This window comes from Sparus aurata, chromosome 15 (assembly GCF_900880675.1).
Source record: "Sparus aurata chromosome 15, fSpaAur1.1, whole genome shotgun sequence".
Taxonomy (NCBI): Eukaryota; Metazoa; Chordata; class Actinopteri; order Spariformes; family Sparidae; genus Sparus; species Sparus aurata.
Genome location: NC_044201.1, coordinates 23,078,665 through 23,098,113, shown reverse-complemented (window position 1 = coordinate 23,098,113; position 19,449 = coordinate 23,078,665). Strand labels below are relative to the sequence as shown.

The following is a 19,449-nucleotide window of genomic DNA, read 5'->3' as shown; positions in this document are numbered from 1 at the left end:
TAACGTGCAGTGCAACCAACGTCCACTCATTACAATGCACTGGACATGCAGCACCACCTCCTGCCGCACTGGGGCGCTGTAAGCTGAATTACTTCGTATCAAGCCGACCAAGCAGACTTCTTCTGCTTTGTTTTCATCGAGCAAGAATTAGATGGGCAACAACCATTTAACACGGACTTTAACTTTATTTTAAACAAAAACGTGAATTGACGTTGTATCCGCATGCGTAAACGTGTCCGTTGTTTTTACGACACTGTCTCTAAATATAGATTCACGTAAAAGAAGTGTACGTAAGGCAAATAACTCATGAAAGCCGACTTTCTCGGAAAGGTTTTTGTCGGCCAACGCAGTGGGTTTACACATGGGTAGCTAGCTGACTGCGTACAGTCAATGGTAAGATAAAAACATCGGGATTTAACCTTCTGAGGCTCTTTATCGTCGTCATGTTGAAATCTAAAACCTTCGTTAAGAAGACCCGGTCAGGTGGGGTGATGAAGATAGTGCGCGAACATTATCTGAGAGACGATATTTGGTGCGGAAGCGAAGTGTGCACTGAATGCAAACAGGAGTCCACGGTGCTGCAGAGAGACGCGTGTATTGAGAGCAGCCTGTGCTCTTATCCACATTATCTGATCCCTGACACGAATGTGGTGCTGCATCAGGTAAACATGATGAAGAGTTTCTGCTTCTCTTGGAATTCCCAATTTCATGTGTGTGGCTTTGGATCAACCTAGCAGTCAAATGTGATGACACCAGCCATCTAGACATGTAAATCTCGTCTTCTAGTCACAGGTTGTGCCTTTCATGATAACACAGCAATAAGACAGTGTCTAGTGCATAACTGTGGCTAATCAACGTTATGATAGATATTTTTGAATTAATAGCAGTCTTGAATAACCTTAGTTATATATTCTGCTTTGTGTTTCTTTTCATGGCTATTATATGAATCTGTTAATAAAGTTATGCAGTAGAGTTCTAACATAGATTTAGGCAATGTGATAACACATATCACTTTTTTAAATTTCCACTCATCGAACCTTTGCTCCTGATTCTGAACAGTTCTGATTCTCTTCCATCTCATGTTTACAATTTCTGTGTCCTGCAGATTGACGTGCTGGAAGATCCTGTGATTCGCAATGTGATCATCCTTCAGACCGTGCTGCAGGAGGTACGACACCGCAGTGCACCAGTCTATAAACGCCTGAAGGACATCGTACATGAGAAGGAGAAACACTTCTACACCTTTACCAATGAACACCACAGGTACAAAGCAGTATACGGTATTACAGTATACATTGGCCAGTTGCAGATAAAGTTACAACTCACATTCCCCTTCACACAGTATTCCTTTGTGATATACTTGTGACTGTTACACATTTTTTCAGAGAGACATTCATTGAACGAGAACCAGGTGAGAGCGCGAATGACCGGAACGACCGCGCAATCCGCATGGCATCAAAATGGTACAGCCAGCACCTGAAGACGTCCGAGACTGGCGCTGATGGCCTCAAGGTGGTCCTCCTCACTAATGACCAAGGGAACAAGCAGAAAGCAGAAGACAACGGCCTGCTGGTGTACAAATGTAAGCTGTCTTTCTTCAGAGAAAGAAATTATCGTGGGCCATTGTAGCAGTGTATTAGAGATTAGTAAGAAAAGCTCCTTATATCAAGAACATAACCATCATCCATTTTTTTGTAAAAGCCTCCATTGTAAACAGCATCAGCTGCATGTATCACTTACAGGCATTTATTCACTTACATTCTAGGTGAAGAGTACATCAAGAGTCTGATAGCGAATCCTGAGCTTGTGGATCATCTGGCTTTATCCAATGATGAGAAGGTAAACACTTTTTGTTTTTATCTCTATCCTCCATTTACATATGTCTTTTCTTTTTGCCTATGATCTATGGGATATCACATCCTCTCTCCTTTCACTGATGTGTTTTTCTTTCCTCCGCCAGAATGAGATCACCAGCAGTAAGGTGTTATTCCCAGAGCATCTCCCACTATCCAAGATCCAAGCAGGAATTAAGAGCGGCTCCTTCCTTCAGGGCACCTTTAGGGCCAGCAGGGACAACTATCTGGAGGCCACAGTCTTTGTCCAGGGAGAGGGAGAAGACAGCACAGAGGTGTGTTTGTACATTTGTTTGTGAATGGACAATATTTTTTTGAACAATTATCCAAAACCTGGAACTTTAAGGATCTCCAAAACCTCACCTGGGTGTGGGTGAGAATTTATCAGGTTGTGTGGAGATGTAGTTTACTAGTTAGAAGAATAACTACAAATTAATTGACAGTTTGAAATAAAGTAAAGTGGCTGCATTTGTTTTAAGCTCTGTGCTGTCCCTTCGTCCTGCTGCCAGGTTCTCCTCCAGGGTCTTCAGAACCTCAACAGAGCAGTGCACCAGGATGTGGTTGCTGTGCAGCTGTTGCCGCGGGATCAGTGGGTGGCGCCCTCCTCAGTCGTGCTGCAGGACGAAGGCGCAGCAAAGGACGATAATGCTGAAGAAGAGGACGAGGAGAAAGAGGTGAGTTTGGGAATCTGAATTGACTACCTTTACTTACAGCTGGAGGAGGGCGTATGTTGTTTCTCTTTTTATAATAAGAATAAATGTGCAGGATGTGTTGTGGGATAGTATTTGGGTGCAAAACAAAAAGCGTGCCTCTACTTTTTTTTTTTACCTTTTGACTGAGTGACATCCATGATTTGGCCTTTGTAGCTACAGTATCTTAAAGACTTCTTTTTCTGTGTCTGAGCAGTTGAGGATATTGGCAGCTGAGGCAGCCAGGAAGCCCACAGGGAAAGTAGTGGGAATAATTAAAAGGAGCTGGAGGCCATTCTGTGGCATGCTCAATGTCGCCCAGATTAAAGAGGTACGTCTAGACTGCTACATGTCATACATGTCTGTTTGTCATATCATAAACATTTCAACTTGAATTTATTAATCTCCTTGTATGCATATATTACACACCGTCTACTTCCTTTCCTCTTACCCTCAGCGTTGACTATCCCTTTTCTCTCCTTTTTCATTCAGTCAACCCGCCATCTTTTCACCCCAGCAGACCGCCGTATCCCCCGCATTCGCATTGAAACGCGTCAGGCTGCCACACTGGCAGGCCAGAGGATCATGGTTGCCATCGATGGCTGGCCCAAACACTCCAGATACCCAAATGTGAGTTGGAACCTCTTCAGAATGTCACATCTTTGAATCGTGACATGTAATAATATGCACAAATATGCCAAGTCTGTCCAACTGGAAAGATCATTTCCCCCTCTTCTTTCAGGGTCACTTTGTGCGTAGTCTGGGAAGTGCAGGGGAGAAGGACACAGAGCAGGAGGTGCTGCTCCTGGAGCATGACGTCCCACACCAGGCCTTCTCTCAGGCTGTGCTCAGTTTCCTTCCCAAGATGCCGTGGGCCATCACACCAGAGGTAATAGCAGCTTTTCTTGAGACACACTGAGCAGTATTATAGTCACAGCTTTGTTGATTGTTTGAAAGCACATATGTGTAGGTCTGTGTATGTATTTATGTGAATGTGTGTGTTTTAAAGGACATGGTGAGAAGAGAGGACCTGAGGAATCTGACGGTGTGCAGTGTGGACCCTCCAGGATGTACAGACATAGATGATGCTCTTCACTGTAGAGAGCTGGAAAATGGAAACCTTGAGGTAAACATATTGTGCACGTACATTATAAGTTAACAGCAGTAAGTTACTTGTGTCTGTATTTCATAGCATGTTTGTTTTCTGTAGGTGGGCGTCCACATCGCTGATGTCAGTCATTTCATCAGACCTGGCAACGCTTTGGACAAAGAGGCTGCGAACCGCGGCACCACTGTGTACTTGTGTGGCAAAGTAAGGGAAAACATAATTACCAACATAAAATGTAATAATTCAATAAAAGAAAGAATCCATAGACCTTCTGATTTTTAGATTTCGAAAAAGTTGTTGGCACTTAATGTGAACAGTGTAGTTGAATATTTGAAAGTTTAAACACCTATTTGGCTTGTTGACTTTTTGCATGTTGATGCCATTATCGGCACGTTAGACTTAAATGAAGTCACATTTTGTGTTTGATTTTGTTTCCATCAGAGAATAGACATGGTCCCTGAGCTGCTCAGTTCCAATCTTTGTTCACTGCGCTCAAATGTGGAAAGGTGAGGACAAGAGAGAACCAGGGTTCGTACGGGTGCTTGAAATCCTTGAAAGTGCTTGAATTTTAATGTTGCGTTTTCAAGGTCTGAAAAGTGCTTGGATTTTAGTTTAAGTGCTTGAAAGTGCTTGACATTAAAACTCTGTGTCTTTCACAAAATTGGGATCAGACTGGATAATTAATTTCTGAAGTTTTTGCTATTATGAAACATAATTTTAGATGTTTACAGCATAATACAATGTACATAATTGTGATAAAAAGTGAAGAAAAAAATCACGAGTGTATGTATATATTCCTGTAGATACGTATTTTACCCCAGCAATAAGGTGCTGGAAAATCTTGAAAATGACCCTTAAAAGTGCTTGAAAAGTGCTTGAATTTGACCTTGAAAAATGTGTACGAACCCTGGAGAACATACACAATAATCAGTATCATCAGTGCTAAATGTTTGACAGTCCAGCTGATGTTCACTGAATGCAGTTAAAATATAATTTTTTTAAATGTTTTTTTTCACCAGGTTGGCTTTCTCATGTATCTGGGAGATGAACCACAAGGCTGAAATTCTGAAGACCCGGTTCACAAAAAGCGTCATTAACTCTAAGGTACAGTGTCATACAGTGACAGAAAATATTATTGCATAAAATAATAATAGACATAAGACGTACATTTTCATGGTCAAGATAATTTCCAGAAAGTTTGTTGTATTTATGTTTCCTTGTTTTGCCCTCTTCTGTTCAATCTGGTTCAGGCTTCTTTGACCTACGCTGAGGCCCAAATGCGGATTGATGACACCAGCATGAATGACGACATCACGAACAGCTTACGGGGTCTCAACAAACTGGCCAAAATCCTGAAGAAACAGAGGATAGAGAAAGGGTAAAGACTGACAGTTGGGAGCAGTACAGGCATAAGAACAGATTACAAAATGGGATATGGGTAGAAAAATCCTGTAGGTTTGAGATTTTAATCATCTATTCACGGCTCGATTACCTTTTTTAAATGAGAAATCAAGAACTTGAGAGAGAACTTGAATTCAGATCGACAGCATTTGGGAAAAACAATGAGGAGATATGAGGAATGAACTCTATAGCTGTTTAAACTGTCTGTATTTAACATGAGTTGTGTTGTGTTTGATATCCTTCAGGGCGTTGACGCTGTCATCTTTAGAGGTCCGTTTCCACATCGACAGTGAAACCCACGACCCCATTGACCTCCAGACCAAAGAACTCATGTAAGTACCGTAATATTTCAAATAGGAGCCTCCACAGGATCTTTTTGTAAAACCCTCGGCGCCACAAGCTATTTTTTGTGTGTGTCACACCGTGTTTCAGACATATTTAAACACTCGTCTCTTGGTTATAAGGGAGACAAACTCCATGGTAGAGGAGTTCATGTTGCTGGCCAATATTTCCGTCGCCCAGAAGATTTACGATGAATTTCCAGACTGTGCCATGCTGAGAAAACATCCACCGCCGCCTCCGTCTAACTACGACATCCTGCTCAAGGCTGCAAAGTCCAAGGTGAGCGGAGACAGATGGTCATTGCATTGGTTTTCAAGTTATATGCTTGTTTCTTGAGCAAATTGAATTCACTTGCCTTGTTATGAGTCGAGGATGGTGTCTATTAATTGATAGCATCATCTAAAATGTAGGCTGATTTACATTTTACGCTGGTGTCAGACCCCTGAATCGTTGTCCCCATCTATGATTTGTTCAGTGATTCAATCAGCTATACCAACATTTAAGGGACAACTTTTATTTTATGCAGTAGGTTCTAGCAAATGATAGTAGATAAAACAAAATACCTGTGTAAATTCCCATGATTCCTGCTATTAATACATTGCATTTTGTTTCCCTTTTTTTGTTTTTTTAAGGAAGTGGAGATCCACACAGACTCGGCCAAAGCACTGGCTGACTCCCTGGACGTGGCCAAAGTGGACGGCTTCCCGTACTTTAACACGCTACTGCGCATCTTGGCCACTCGCTGCATGATGCAGGCTGTCTATTTTTGTTCTGGCATGGACAGCGATTTCCACCACTACGGCCTCGCTTCACCCATTTATACACACTTCACATCACCTATTAGGAGGTATGAAAACAGACACTCGGCACACATTGACTAAATATGTTGGGTCCGGCCTTTATAACAAAGAGATGCTCACAATTCGTACGCTATAGTTCTTTCAAACCTCATCTTGTCCATATTTTTCCCTGTATCTCTTTATCTCAACCTCCTCCCTTCTTCCACCCCGGTCATCTGCTGTCCTACACAGGTACGCAGATATTATAGTACATCGCCTGCTTGCTGTGGCCATAGGAGCAGACAGCACCTACCCAGATCTGATGGACAAACATAAGCAGTCTGCCCTGTCTAACAACCTCAACTACAGACATAAAATGTCTCAGTATGCACAGAGGGCGTCCGTGGCCTTCCACACACAGGTAAACTCATATAGACACACTGGTTTGATGTCTGTGAACTTGTTTTGGCCGTAAAAACCAAACCTCACTGTCTTGAACTGTTATGATTTTGACTGAATTTGTGAGAATTGGCATCATGTCACTTTGTAACTCCACAAACCTTTTGGCTTGAGCTATCATACTGCATGAGTCAAGACTTTTAATACAAATGATCTCGTTCCAGTTGTTCTTCAAGAGCCGAGGCATCCTGAACGAAGAGGGATTCGTTCTGTTTGTGAGGAAGAACGCAATCATCGTACTCATCCCAAAGTTTGGCCTGGAGGGAACGGTCTTCTTTGACACCAAAGACAAGGCAGCCCCAAACCTTGTTTTTGATGAAGAGGTGCATACACAATTTATTCTTCCTCATAGATGTTTAGATCAGCACTGATAAACTAAACCCATAGGAGGACTGTAATAAACCCCTCTATATGTGTGTTTAGGTTCCCTCTCTGAAGGTAGAGGAGCACACCTTCTGCATATTTGACAAGGTGAAGGTCACCATCAGCCTAGATGCCTCCAATGTTCAGCATCAGAAGATCCGCATGGCTCTGATTGAACCTGTGGTAAGGACTGAAGGAACTCCATTATCAATACCTTTACATCTTTAGTTATAGAGTAAGATATGACATGTTATATTATGTTTTGTGCTTCTGCTAACAGCTGGCATTATTTGGCTTGGATTGATGAACTTTTACATCTTGTTTTCAGTTACTCCTAAGAGCAGAATTTGCTAAATTTTCTCAAAATTGCCAGCATTTTGTTAAAAGCCGCTAATTGTCTTTTATTTTAGATCCCTGGTGTGAGCGTTCCAGCCCCAGATGTTGGACCACAGGCCAAGAAACCAAAATTGGACCGCTGACACAGAAAGCAGCGCAGCAAATCCCCCGAACCACCAGCTGATCTTCTAGATCAGGAAATAGAATACGTCTATGAAAGAACCAGTTTGGACTCTCTGATGGACGACACAATTAACTGTTATGAGCTGGTTTATCTATTTTAATACATTTTCCACAGTGAAGCCGCTCTGTTCATACTGTCATTTTATAATATGCGAACTAGACAGGTGCAAGAGACTGCCAGTCATAAATGCATTGTAACCTGTCAAATAAGTCTAATAGATGACTCAGTCATTAAAGTGTTTTTATCCATTCGGTTTTGTGTGTTCTGTTGACTCATCATGAATCATCTGTAAAACTTGATGTATTTGTACAGAGAATGGTTCATAACACGCGGCTCAGAACAAGTTGTTTTTGTCTACTGCAGATGTATTCAACCGGCAGCCCTTTAACAACCTTATTTCAGCCCTTTGGTCATTTTTGCTAATCAGCCCATTCATTAGTTGTGTCTGTTGCTAGGCAAAAGTATGCTCTTGTCATAAAGAAAAACAGAATTTACGATAATCAAACTGACATCCTACTTCTAAGACTAAAAAGGTTTGGTCCCCTGTACATTTTCTCAATCATGAAAACTAATAAAGTGGAGAAAACTTAAGTTCATGTTTTAACACACTGAAATTAATTTATTTGGTCATAATTCTCAGTGCTAAAAAATAAAACGCCCAACTCCAAATAAAAGACATCTTCTCAAGCCAGACAAAGAATTCAAGTTAATTTAATGCGACGATCCAGCCCATGCTTGTAAGTATATCAAAAATAATAAACAATTGGCTCAATCAGCATTTAATTTGCTAGTGGCAATATTCAGTGTGTTATTCAGGCATAAATATAACAAATAACATCCACAGGTAACCTGAATTTTAACAGTTCTTACTTGTCAATTAATAGAAAAACATCATGATAAACACTTTTCTAAAAACATAAATACAGTACAAATCTGTTGCATCTGAGTCAGGATCTGAAAGGTTGATAATGTCAGCACCGATTAAAAGTTTAAATGATGGCTTCCGCATCGATACAGCATTGAAGGAGGTTGCTGTTGTGCAAATGTGATGCAGATTTTTTTTCCATCCTCCTTATCGCATCAGTATACTGGGCCCAAAAGAACTGTTGACTTATAATTACAGTATCTTACAGTAGGACTCAGATAAGCTATGGATTTATCTTCTCCCTTGTAACCTTGTAATAAAACATGCCATGTTAAAAGCACTTGCTTCCTCTCAGGCAATGTGAACTTTTCAACCTAAAAGAAATCTAATAACCACTCGTGAAACACCTCAATTCCCCTCAAACAACCACCCTTACCATATCCATTCACAATAAATGCTTCAAACTTAGTGTAAACTTTGTTGTATTTGATTGCAAAAATAATCATCTTTAGCTTCCACTGGAAGAGGCGTCCCTTTTATTGCAGATGGCTCAGTGGTGAGGATGAAATGCCTGGAAAACAAGAAACATACTTTTAGTAGGATGAAAAAGTACCCAGTAAAGCCTTACAGCATGCACAATACTTTAATACTGTTAGTACTGTTCAGGTTTTTCCCTAGATTTGTGGCAGGCTTAGGTACACATATTCGAAGAGACATTGACAGAGGTTGCAAAAGTACACACATTCTTTAATCAAGTAGAAGTACAGGTACTGATTGGACTTCAAGTCTCCATCTCTCTCTGCTGACATCTTGTTATGTCTTTTACATTGTTGCGTCTCGCGATGTCTGCCTTGCGTGATGTACAGTAATGGGCTAAAATCAGCCTTGTGATCTTGGTAAGGCGCCCTTGCAAAGACGCAAAATAAAACTAAAGTAACAAAGCTGTTTTTTGAGTAGAAAGTACAGATATTCATTTTAAAAATGTAGGGAGTACAAGTAAGAAAATGACTCGTCAAGTATAGATCAAAATCGACTTTAGTACAGTAGCAAAATATTTGTACTTCATTACATTCCAACTCTGGTGTTTGAGGGTCTTTTTCTGAGAAAAGATTAATATGTTTCAGTTTTATAAAAAAAAAAAAATGCTGTATTAGACTGCAATTGTTACCATGTTTGTATACAAAAGTTTGGAAAAGCTAAAGCAGATAATAAATAATCAACACCCAAAACATTTCAAGGATAAAACTTGTAAAGAAGTCCACCAGCACAACCATCATTTTAATGCTCTCCACATTGGTTTTACATTCATTTGGCTTAGGTGGTGGCCAAATTGGCTTTGTCACTGCGTATTGCAATTGAGTGCTAATAGTGTATAAGATTTAAAGGCCTAAACTCCCACACCCACAACCCTGTCTTTGTAATTAAGACAGTACCTTTACTTTGGCGTGTCGTGTCACTTGGAAGGCCTCTTCTGCCATGTTTGGACTAAAGGACTCTTTACAGAGATAGTCTGAGGTGAGGCCATCTATTAGACTGGCAGTGCCTGCTGAGGTAGTGTTGTACCCACTGTCCACCTGAGCACAAGCAAAAAGTCATTATAAATATTTCATTAAACAAGCATCAATAGGATTATATGAGTAACAAGATGAATTCACAAAAGAATAAGTTAAATATGCAGTTAAATACAAAAAGAATGATGCACTTAGCTTTTCCTCACACTAACCTGCATGCTGGAATCATAGCGTATGCTGCTTCCCTCTGCCAGAAGAGACAAAAACATGTGGGAGCTCTCTGTTGCCGACACGTTGCCCATACGAGAGCTGGTCAGCTGCCCCAAAGGTCCTCCACCTTCCTCCTCTTCATCCTCCAAGCTCCCTTCTATCCCCTTGTCCTCATCCATTTTCACAGGTTCCATAGGATCCAGGCTAGCACTCTCAGTATCAGAGGGATGATTGTCACGTGCCATGGGCGAGGATGGATCTAGCTCCATGAGCGGGAGAGAAAAAGAAGAAGAAGAAGAAGAGGAGGACGAGGAAGAGGAGCAGACGAGTTTCTCCTCAGCCTCCTGATTGTCTTGGAGCTTAGGGTTGAGTATCGGGGAGATAAGGGGAGGGGAGGCCCGGCAGCGGACTCTGGGCCGGGGCCTGGACCTGGGCTCATTGTGGCAGTGGAGCTGGTGTGGGGAGCAGCTACGAATGGGGGAACAACCCTCAACAAATGGGCTTTCATTGCATGAAGCGACATCTACGTCCAGGGGTACATTGTTTGGAGTCAAGTTGCTCGGCTGCTTCCTCTCAGCTGAAGATAGGACACAGATTCAGAATCAGTTTAAAGAGAAGCGTTGTTAATTTCTTATTTTTAAAAACCTTTTAATCTTCAAAACAAAGAGTCTACCTGAGCCTGTTGGTGTGTGTGCTGCATATGCAACAATAGGAGAGATTGTTGGGGAGATGAGGCCAGCAGGAGACGACCTATCAGGGAACAGCGGACTGGTGATGCTGCCAAGGCTGCAGTCCCGGAAACAGCCATGCTGGATGGGACTGGACGAGAACTGACCCTGTCATAAAGACAATGCAAATACATTTTGTTTAACAGTGTAAGTGTTCATTAAACTTACAAACTAATTTCTGTTACTGCTTTTTAGTATTACCCAAATTTGCCACAAAGATTGGTCAGTTAACAGAAGGATTAGATTCATTTTCACTCCAATTTAACCTTTGTGATTATAAATAAATCTGTTGCTAATTTAGTAAGGAGAATTTATTGACATATTCCAAAGGAGAAAATATCACAAAAGCAAATTTGAGAATATCTAAATTAAAGATTCAGATATATCCATACAGATGAGAGTACCACATGTTTTGCAAAATAATAATTATTTGCATCCTACAGTTTACTCACCGTAGAGGGAGTCTGAACTGACATGCCACAGGACAAAGGGGAGGCAAAAATAGACGCTACTACTTCAACTCCTTCTCCTCGGCTTAGAGAAGGAATCTCCTGCCTGGTGTGGCTTCTCTCGGGGCTTGGCGGGCTGGAGCTGTCAGAGCCGCTGTAACTTCCCTGACCATCGAGAAAGAGCTTTCGTCTTAAGGAGGAGGAACTGAGACTCTCCTGCACGCCATCACATGCTTCCTCCTGGCGGTAATATTCTCCTGAGGAGAAGGAAGAAATAGACGGTCATGGTGATTTGGTCGATAACAGGCTCTGTGGTTTGATTGTGCTCACATTTATAAAGTTTCTTAATTCTTACCCAATACTTTTTCCAAATCAAATGCCAAAGGCAGCGAAAGAGTTGTCTGACAAGCAACTGTAGAACAAGAGATCAAAAACAAGTTAGTAGATAGTGAAGGAAAGAAGAAGAAGAGGTGGGAAACATTTTGACTCAAAGAACAACACCAACCTGATATTTTTTCAGGCTTCTCTTCAATCATGGCAGACATACAACCTACAAAAGCAAAGACATTACAGTAACATGATAAGGAAAATGTACAAAAACAGTACAACATTAAATTCAAAAAGGCAAATACATGGAGGAAAGGTTAAAAAGTAACATTAACAATAGGACAACGTACTTTTCATATTGATCTGAGGGCCTTTACGGATGTCTTGAGACGCCCAGGGGGAAGGCACAATGGTTCCTTTGGTAAAAAACTTTATTGGGAGACAAAAAAAATTAAAAATTAGAAAATGAATCTGAAAACATCAATAAATGAACTTCCCTATCATTATACATTCTTGAATTAATTTCAATCCCATACCTGCTCAATAGCATTCTGACGCTTTTCCTCAATGTCAGAATCCATCCTAGATTTTTTTTTGTAGAAAAGAAGTTTTGTCACTTCCTGCCATCACATCATTATGGTACAAGTTAAGTCCTATTACCTACATCTACTGTGATGACTGTGTTTTCTAACATACCTTGTCTGGCTGAGGTAAAAAGACTGTCGCTGGATTTCCTCTTGGTCTATGTGCACTGGAAGAAGACTGGCCATTTCATCAATAGACCAGTTAAACTTGGGAGGAGTCTGCAGGAGAGATCACATGAGAAAGTGAATTAAAGACCACATACACCCAAACCTGTGGAGATTGTACAGTAATTTGATATTGGCAAAAAGAGATGTGTCACATCATAGCAGATCTAAAATATTTGAGGTAAATAATGTAAAGCGAATACTTACAGCTTTACAATGCATGGACTTGAAGACAGATGGGCTTGGCACTAATGCTTCACGGAGGTGGTGGTAGTCATTTGGACTTTCAAAGGGGTTTCTAATGGAAGGTCTGCCTGGAGTCTCAGGAGTGATCTGTATCTCGACACGGTCCCCCATCTTACCTGACAACAAATACAACAGTCAGCGTAAAAGAAAGGAAAATGAGAAAGGAGGAGCCCACAAACACGGTCAATCAAGGTTTTAGTTAGAATGTTAGCTACATTACTTCCCGTTTCTATAGCAGTTAACGTTACTAGCCTTCAACTAGAAGGACTGTGGCAACAGCGTTACGTTAGACGTTTGCTCCTGCCTTGGTTATTTAACTTTACTTAAAAAATGAAAGGCACATTAAAAGATAAGCAATACACGTTTTGTTTTTGGTACTTACAACTGTTAACAAGCCAGGACTTCGACCACACAGCTAAAAACAATCTTCATTGAGGAGTTAGCAAACAATCAGCAGCGACAGGGTTCAAACGTTTATTTCAATTTCGCCCACAGAGCCCGTTAGCCAATAGAAACGCTGCCGGAAGTTGTGGGGAACCAATCAATTAGAAATGTCGTCACTTCCGCCTCCCGTTTGTTAGTGAGTTGAGATAGCAAGATAGCTAGCTTAGCCTCTATAATTGTCCCTTAAATATAGTGTATCTGTCATTTTTTGAAAAAAAATATCTAAGATGAATAATAAACGTTTAAAGTCAGGCTGAACTGCTGCAATAATTAAATCTTGTGACGCGTCAGAGACCTCCCTCAAGTTTAATTCGTTAGCCGCCTGCTAGCAAGCTTTGGCTAACTGTATTCAGTCTTCACCATGGCAAGTGCAGCAAATACAAACCTAAACGCAGTCCGGGAGACAATGGACGGTAAATATATATTTGTAAAATAACTTCTAATTCAGTGGCATATGAGCAGCCTTTTTGCAAACCCTCAGCTTGTTTGTTAGTTAGCCGTATTGCTTAGAAATCCCATAGGACGTGTAAATTTGCACTCTTCTTGCCACTAGAGATTATTCAAACCTAACCTGTCATATTTGTCCTCCAACAGTGTTGCTGGAGATCTCCAGGTTGCTGAACACTGGTCTGGACATGGAGTCTCTGTCCATATGTGTGAGACTGTGTGAGCAGGGCATCAACCCAGAAGCGTTGTCCGCAGTTATCAAAGAACTGCGGAAAGCGTCTGAATCACTCAAGGTACAGAAACAGGCTCCCAGATATCTAACTTTATCATGTTTGTTATGAGAGTGTTTTGACAGTGAATTGAAAACAGTCATGACAGAGGATCATCGGTTCATTGTTATGACAGATGCCAAAGTGAAGTTACCAGACCTTTTAATGTGGTGTCAAAGCCAACACTCTAATAACAGGGAGAAATGCATAAATCCTTTATCTTTTAGAAGCAGTAATCGCTGTGTTGTTAAGTGTTAAAAATGGGTAATTGTATTAGAGAAATTACTTACAGATGATAGCTTATTGAGATTGCTATACATTTGTGTTGGTTAGATTATCAATTAGTCAACCAAAAGCATCATCACTTATTTAGAGAGCCAGCTCTGAAAAAACTATTTGTATTATCTGACTGAAAGCTGAGATACCTGCAGCTGTGCATCGTTTTTTGGATTTGCAAGCTTAATATCTTCCAAAATTAAAACAATTTTTTACAAAGTTAAGATGTGACTGTTTCCAGCATCAATATATAATGGATATTTATGATCTTTGCACAAATCTCATGAGGTATCTTTATTTGTAAGGTATTTGGTCAGTTATTCCAAAAACAAAGACATTCCATTCTGGCTATTCACAACAACACATTGCTCCAGATTTCTTACTTTTTTTACGGTTGAATTTGACAAACTCTTTCATGTCGCCATACGTCAAATGTTTTCTATGAGCATATGTACTGGTGAGCAATAATAGCTAATTTTGTGCTTAAGCAAGATAATATCTGAGATATGGAGCTCTTACCTTCTGGGTGAGTCATGACAAGAACATTACAATGACTAACTGAGACAACTGTCAATAGAAGAATCTGTCATTTGATTACAATGAAAATCACTGCATATTGCTCACATAGTTTATTACGATGATGCATCACTGCATCATATTTATTTTCTCTTTCAGGCTTCTGAAAACTGCACTAACTGAAGTTGCCGCCTGATCACCTCGGTGGGGGATCTATGGGATCATGCCCCATTCCTGGATCTGTACCTACCTATGGGCTCTTCGGCCAATCAGATTGGTCTGTGTGTTGGCACTCTGTCCTCTGCGTCTCCTTGGTGACTGTAACTGCTCCTGGTCTGTGCTTTGACCGTGCTGTGTCTGAGTTTCCGATTAGAGGAATCGGCCTCAGTCTTCTTCCTGAACACAAGTCTTCTCCTGACATGAGGGCACGCTCAGCCATTCTGCCTCAAATCTAAGTTCCTCCTGCTGTTGTTTGTATTAACATTGACATCCTGCCTTAATTTAAGAGCATACTTGTTATTTCTGATAGTCAACTTGTGTTGCACTTTTCATGAGGAATAGTTTTTTTTATGATGTTTTGAAACATGTATGCAATGTTATGAATTTGCTTTTAATTTTTTGTCTGCATCCTGCATCATTCAACGTAATCCTTTTGCATTTTCAGTGTTCATTTGACCATCAATGATGGAACAAAGTCTAAATTAAAATGTTACAGTCGACGGCCACAAGGTGGTGTTGTGTCATTCTTATTTAATCTGAGGTATCCAGTAGGTGTTCAGTTGGTGGTGGGTTCAAACTCTGCAAGTTTCCGAATGTTTCTGAGCAATTTCATGCTGTAATTTTATCAGACACTTATTTTAAATCACATTTTGCCTGATTCTGTACCATTTATTGACATTTTCTGTGTTGTCCTGACCCCAGTTTAGAAGGCACCAAAGCATTATTCCCCTGTGATTTCATTCCTACAGGCTTCAGATTTTACAAAGGAAATGATCTTTCCTGTCACACTAGGTGAAAGGAACAAAGGTTGTGGTAGAACATTACACAATAATACAAACGCATACCATACAGGGGTGATCACATCCACGTGTACAAAAGAGAAGACATTAACGAGGGTCATTCTTTACAGCAGGATGTCCTGTTCAACTGAAATCTTAGACCCTTTATGTCTGTATTCTCTCCCCACAAGAAAGTATTTGAGATATATTGCAAACTTGACAAAAAAAAAAAGCATGTCTTTGATCAAGCAGAAATGAAGCCCCTACATCATGTGTCTAACCACACACAGCATTGTGTTGTTTCTCCACTGTCTGTAAAATAGCTCTATTCATCTTCGAGACGAGGGAAAATGCTGAGAGCACAGAAACATTCCTCCACAGGCCAATATACAGGCCAGGAGCGACCTCTCGACTGCGAGGGGCTTCTCGAATCAGTATCTTTGAATCGGCGCGTGTGTGTCCCTCAATGTGTGTGAGCTTAGGTGTTCACACAGCGCTGTGGATGTCTACAAATGAGTAGCCCCTAAGCCATCTGACAGTAACGCCTCACCCCTCACAGGCGCACCGCGGAGAGAGAGTGTGTGTGTGTAAGCATTTCTGTCTTCTCCCGCTTTGTCTCGCCATCTTGACTGACAGCCTGTGAGTCTAAATCTCTGTACTGCTGCTTTGATCTCTTAACACAGTATCTCCTCTGTTCCCCCCCAATACCAGCATCGTGTTAGCCAAGTATGAGAGGCATACAGATACGGTGCAGTGGCTCTCCTTGATAGCCCATCAGCCTGAAACAACCTCCTGGCCTCCGTGGGGGGTGAGCTGCATGAGATGTTGTTGGAGGGAGACCCACATTGAGAATCCTTTTCTCTTACAAAGGAGAAGGAGTTGTGCACGGCTTGATTGGCTACTGTGGGCGTGGGACTCAGGATGCATTGCTCTCTGTTTGATGTGTTTGAAGGGTTCCTCCTGATCTTAGCCGGCTACTTTGATCTCTGTAAAACAAAATATTCACAAATCCCATAGTCCTGACTGAGAGATTAGCGTCCATATATGCATAAACATCTAAGAGGCGTTCAACTAGGCCACTGGTCAGGTCACATGACTGGATAAACTCAAGAGGCTGCAGCAGGTCCTCACATCAGAGCTTCTAAAGGTGTTTATGTTTGTACGTCTGATAATTATCCGGGCCGAGGATTATTATTTTTTTATTTTTTTTATTTTTTCTGATAAATGAGGGCAGTCTCATTTGAAAGTGAAAGATCTGTGTGCTGCAATTACGGTCCAGGTGTTTGCGTCGGATATTACAAAAATAATTAGACTGGACTGATTACAAGTTCCTTATGCATAAGGAGAGATGGTCTGTTGATGTTTGTACAAAACCTAAATTACACACATATTGTCTCATGAAAAACAACTGGCCCTGTGTGAGGCAGAGTTTAACCAAAAGTCAAAGATCTCTCTCTCTTTGTGTGTGCAGTTAGTTACTAATTACCATTAGCCACAAACAGGTAGGTCTAATGGTCTCCCTGCAGAGACAAGGCTTTGTTTATGTCCATTTCATGTTTTATTTCTCATTATAAGATGATTTCAGGGCTATTATTTTTAGTCAAAAGTAATTTATTCCTGATGAGTTCTTCTCGTTAGATGATTATAAGAAAAAAAAAAAACTTGAGTTATGTTTTACGAACTTTCTTTTGTGGCAGACTTGATTTTTTTCTTTTAGTAATTCTTAGTCACATTGAATTCTGTTCTCATTTGACGAGTGTGTCGGAAACACATCCACGAGGGTTGGAAACACACTGGGAAAGCAATTAAGAGTATCTGCTTGATTGCTTAGTATGGTTCGGAACCAGCTTCAAGGAACTTGACTTTTGGTTTTTCACTGCTCTGAATGTTCTAGCGCAAAAAAAACAAAAAAACAAGGAACACCACAGAGCAAATAAAGGTGACAGGACAGCTTTTAGAGGGTCCATACCCAAAGTCAAGGTAATGTCACTGCGTACCTGAGATGGTTTATATTAAAAAATTAACTTTATATTTGACACCTTTATTTGTCTCTAAATTATGAGAACAATAACGTTGTTGGCTGTAGTGTGGCATTAGTAATGAATTAGACTCTGACCAAAGCATGCTGTCTCTGTTATTCTAGCAAGCACGATGGTTAGAATTTGGCTAGTCTTGGCCATGACTTACTCGAGGGTCATGTGCCTGTGATTGACCCCTGATAATACTAGTCAGTTAACTGGTTATTGGCTTTATCCAGCTCCAAACTACCATTATCATATCAGCCTTCGATTGACCTCTTTAGTCTGTTTGTGTCAGAGCTACACAGTTAGAACACAGCAGTAGCTTTCTTAGGACTCCTGATACCACAAGCTACATTTAAGACTATAGGTCCAAATCCCCCTAAGTTAGCTTTACAGGGGCTGTATGTAACAATTTGTAGCAATTAAATATGTATAATCCCTTTTTTATTGGCCATATGTGAGTGGATTGTAACGTGATGTGAAAAACGAGATCTTCCTGTGTGTCTCGGTTGCCTAGACATGCCTGTGGATGATTTCTTTAAGTTGGAGTCAGGTCAGATTGTCCACGACAGTCAAAAGGACATTAGGAAAACGTGACATTACGCATGTTCTCGAGCGCCTCGTCTCAGGTCCTCTCTCCGCTCTGCTAATAGAGAGCGACAGTTGCTAACGTTAGTTTAGAAACAGCAGCCGCGAACATTAAGTTCCACAGAGCAGCTTTAATGAACCGTGCAGCTTTAATTTGCGGGAGGAAATTTGGATTACTTCTTCTATCAAAAGTGAGATAGAGACTACAACTTTAAGTAACATCATGAAGACGCATCTTCGACTCATAAGGGATCATTTTACACTGTGACTCTGGTATTTCTTCTTTTACTGAATAGTTCTACCACTGGTCATAAATGACACATCTAATTAAGTAGAGCGCTGCATATGCTTAATGCTATGAAACCCATTTACTGACAACCTAGAACAGTGTTTATCTCAGAGAGATCATGCTTATATAAGTCTGTATTCTGGCACTAAAATGACTGATTCCTCTAACTTATCAAGCCTGTCAGGCCCCCCTTCCTTCAGCGGTGTGAAGCCTCGCTGGCTGTATTTGCCCTAAGAGGAGTTCTGTGACCTTGTTAAAGCTTGAACCAATACGCCACCCTTGATTAAATAAAGGGCCACAGTTTTACACTGTAAGATTATACTATTTAGATCCCAATTAAATTCACAGCAAGGAAATTGGATCATAAACTCTTTAAAGGATCGTTAACAATCATTAGACGGGATAATGGCATGGCAATCAAAATATGTAAAAAAAAAATTAAAAAAAAACTTCCAAAGTCTTTTAGTGACTTTGTTGTTTTTGGACATTTTCCAAGCTGATTAATGTAGAATTGATTGATTTACAGTTGTAATTAGCTGTCTTCTGCATAGATGCATAATAATCGTATATCTCCCTGCTTGTTTTAAAGTATTAATTGGTTTCATTAACAAACGCAGTTAATTGAATAACAATTAACAAAGTTGGTGATGGCATCAACGCAGCGCGTGCAAACTCCCTTGTGTTTTCCCTATGATGATAATGAAACCACCTTTTTATCAGATTGGAATTTTGTGTGTTGGACTATGTAATGACTAATATGATATTGGGCTTATTAGTTTATTCGAGTGGCTCACTGAGGCGTTAAGCCGGTATCGAACATGTTGTGTTTAACAGGTAGGCACCATATGCTGCCTTAATCAGACACTGGAATCACATTTGGTTGTTAAATTGTCTTCTAATAAAAGCAGGTAGTAAAACAACTTAAGCTAATTCAATTCCAGGCGAGTTTGGGTGAAGTGAACAGCTGTTCATATTTGTTGAATCGTTTTAACATTCACTCTC

At 40.6% G+C, this 19,449-nt stretch overlaps 3 protein-coding genes across 3 annotated transcripts; 2 read left to right on the top strand and 1 right to left on the bottom strand.

The window, feature by feature from the left end:
* The first annotated feature begins 17 nt into the window (after nt 1-17).
* Nucleotides 18-7,767, top strand: dis3 (DIS3 exosome endoribonuclease and 3'-5' exoribonuclease). The gene is made up of 21 exons (XM_030441788.1): nt 18-662; nt 1,106-1,263; nt 1,386-1,582; nt 1,766-1,839; nt 1,961-2,128; nt 2,363-2,527; nt 2,760-2,873; nt 3,035-3,172; nt 3,285-3,431; nt 3,552-3,668; nt 3,753-3,854; nt 4,092-4,156; nt 4,670-4,754; nt 4,901-5,028; nt 5,297-5,383; nt 5,516-5,672; nt 6,026-6,240; nt 6,425-6,593; nt 6,796-6,954; nt 7,055-7,177; nt 7,405-7,767. The coding sequence occupies exons 1-21, from the start codon at nt 444-446 to the stop codon at nt 7,471-7,473; spliced, it is 2,856 nt and encodes a 951-aa protein (XP_030297648.1). The 5' UTR covers nt 18-443; the 3' UTR covers nt 7,474-7,767.
* Nucleotides 7,768-8,209: 442 nt separating this feature from the next.
* bora (bora aurora kinase A activator) lies at nt 8,210-13,137 on the bottom strand. Its single transcript, XM_030441790.1, has 12 exons — nt 12,982-13,137; nt 12,561-12,715; nt 12,301-12,407; nt 12,141-12,186; nt 11,955-12,033; nt 11,783-11,827; nt 11,633-11,689; nt 11,281-11,534; nt 10,774-10,936; nt 10,103-10,677; nt 9,813-9,953; nt 8,210-8,950 (listed from the first exon to the last, which is right to left on the bottom strand). Exons 2-12 carry the CDS (start codon nt 12,708-12,710, stop codon nt 8,930-8,932), a joined length of 1,638 nt encoding a protein of 545 aa, XP_030297650.1. The 5' UTR covers nt 12,711-12,715; nt 12,982-13,137; the 3' UTR covers nt 8,210-8,929.
* Nucleotides 13,124-15,279, top strand: mzt1 (mitotic spindle organizing protein 1). Its single transcript, XM_030441791.1, has 3 exons — nt 13,124-13,456; nt 13,638-13,783; nt 14,711-15,279. The coding sequence occupies exons 1-3, from the start codon at nt 13,405-13,407 to the stop codon at nt 14,732-14,734; spliced, it is 222 nt and encodes a 73-aa protein (XP_030297651.1). The 5' UTR covers nt 13,124-13,404; the 3' UTR covers nt 14,735-15,279.
* The last annotated feature ends 4,170 nt before the right edge of the window (nt 15,280-19,449 follow it).

Bases quoted from the DNA above. Each gene is read 5' to 3' on its own strand.
- dis3 (XM_030441788.1), top strand. From the start codon at position 444: ATGTTGAAATCTAAAACCTTCGTTAAGAAGACCCGGTCAGGTGGGGTG. The intron at 2,129-2,362 runs GTGTGTTTGTAC...TCCTGCTGCCAG, and splicing joins AGGGAGAAGACAGCACAGAG to GTTCTCCTCCAGGGTCTTCA. The intron at 5,384-5,515 runs GTAAGTACCGTA...CTTGGTTATAAG, and splicing joins CTCCAGACCAAAGAACTCAT to GGAGACAAACTCCATGGTAG.
- bora (XM_030441790.1), bottom strand. From the start codon at position 12,710: ATGGGGGACCGTGTCGAGATACAGATCACTCCTGAGACTCCAGGCAGA. The intron at 11,690-11,782 runs GTTGGTGTTGTT...CTTGTTCTACAG, and splicing joins GAAGCCTGAAAAAATATCAG to TTGCTTGTCAGACAACTCTT. The intron at 10,678-10,773 runs GTAGACTCTTTG...TCCTATCTTCAG, and splicing joins ACACACACCAACAGGCTCAG to CTGAGAGGAAGCAGCCGAGC.
- mzt1 (XM_030441791.1), top strand. From the start codon at position 13,405: ATGGCAAGTGCAGCAAATACAAACCTAAACGCAGTCCGGGAGACAATG. The intron at 13,457-13,637 runs GTAAATATATAT...GTCCTCCAACAG, and splicing joins AGTCCGGGAGACAATGGACG to TGTTGCTGGAGATCTCCAGG. The intron at 13,784-14,710 runs GTACAGAAACAG...TTTCTCTTTCAG, and splicing joins AAGCGTCTGAATCACTCAAG to GCTTCTGAAAACTGCACTAA.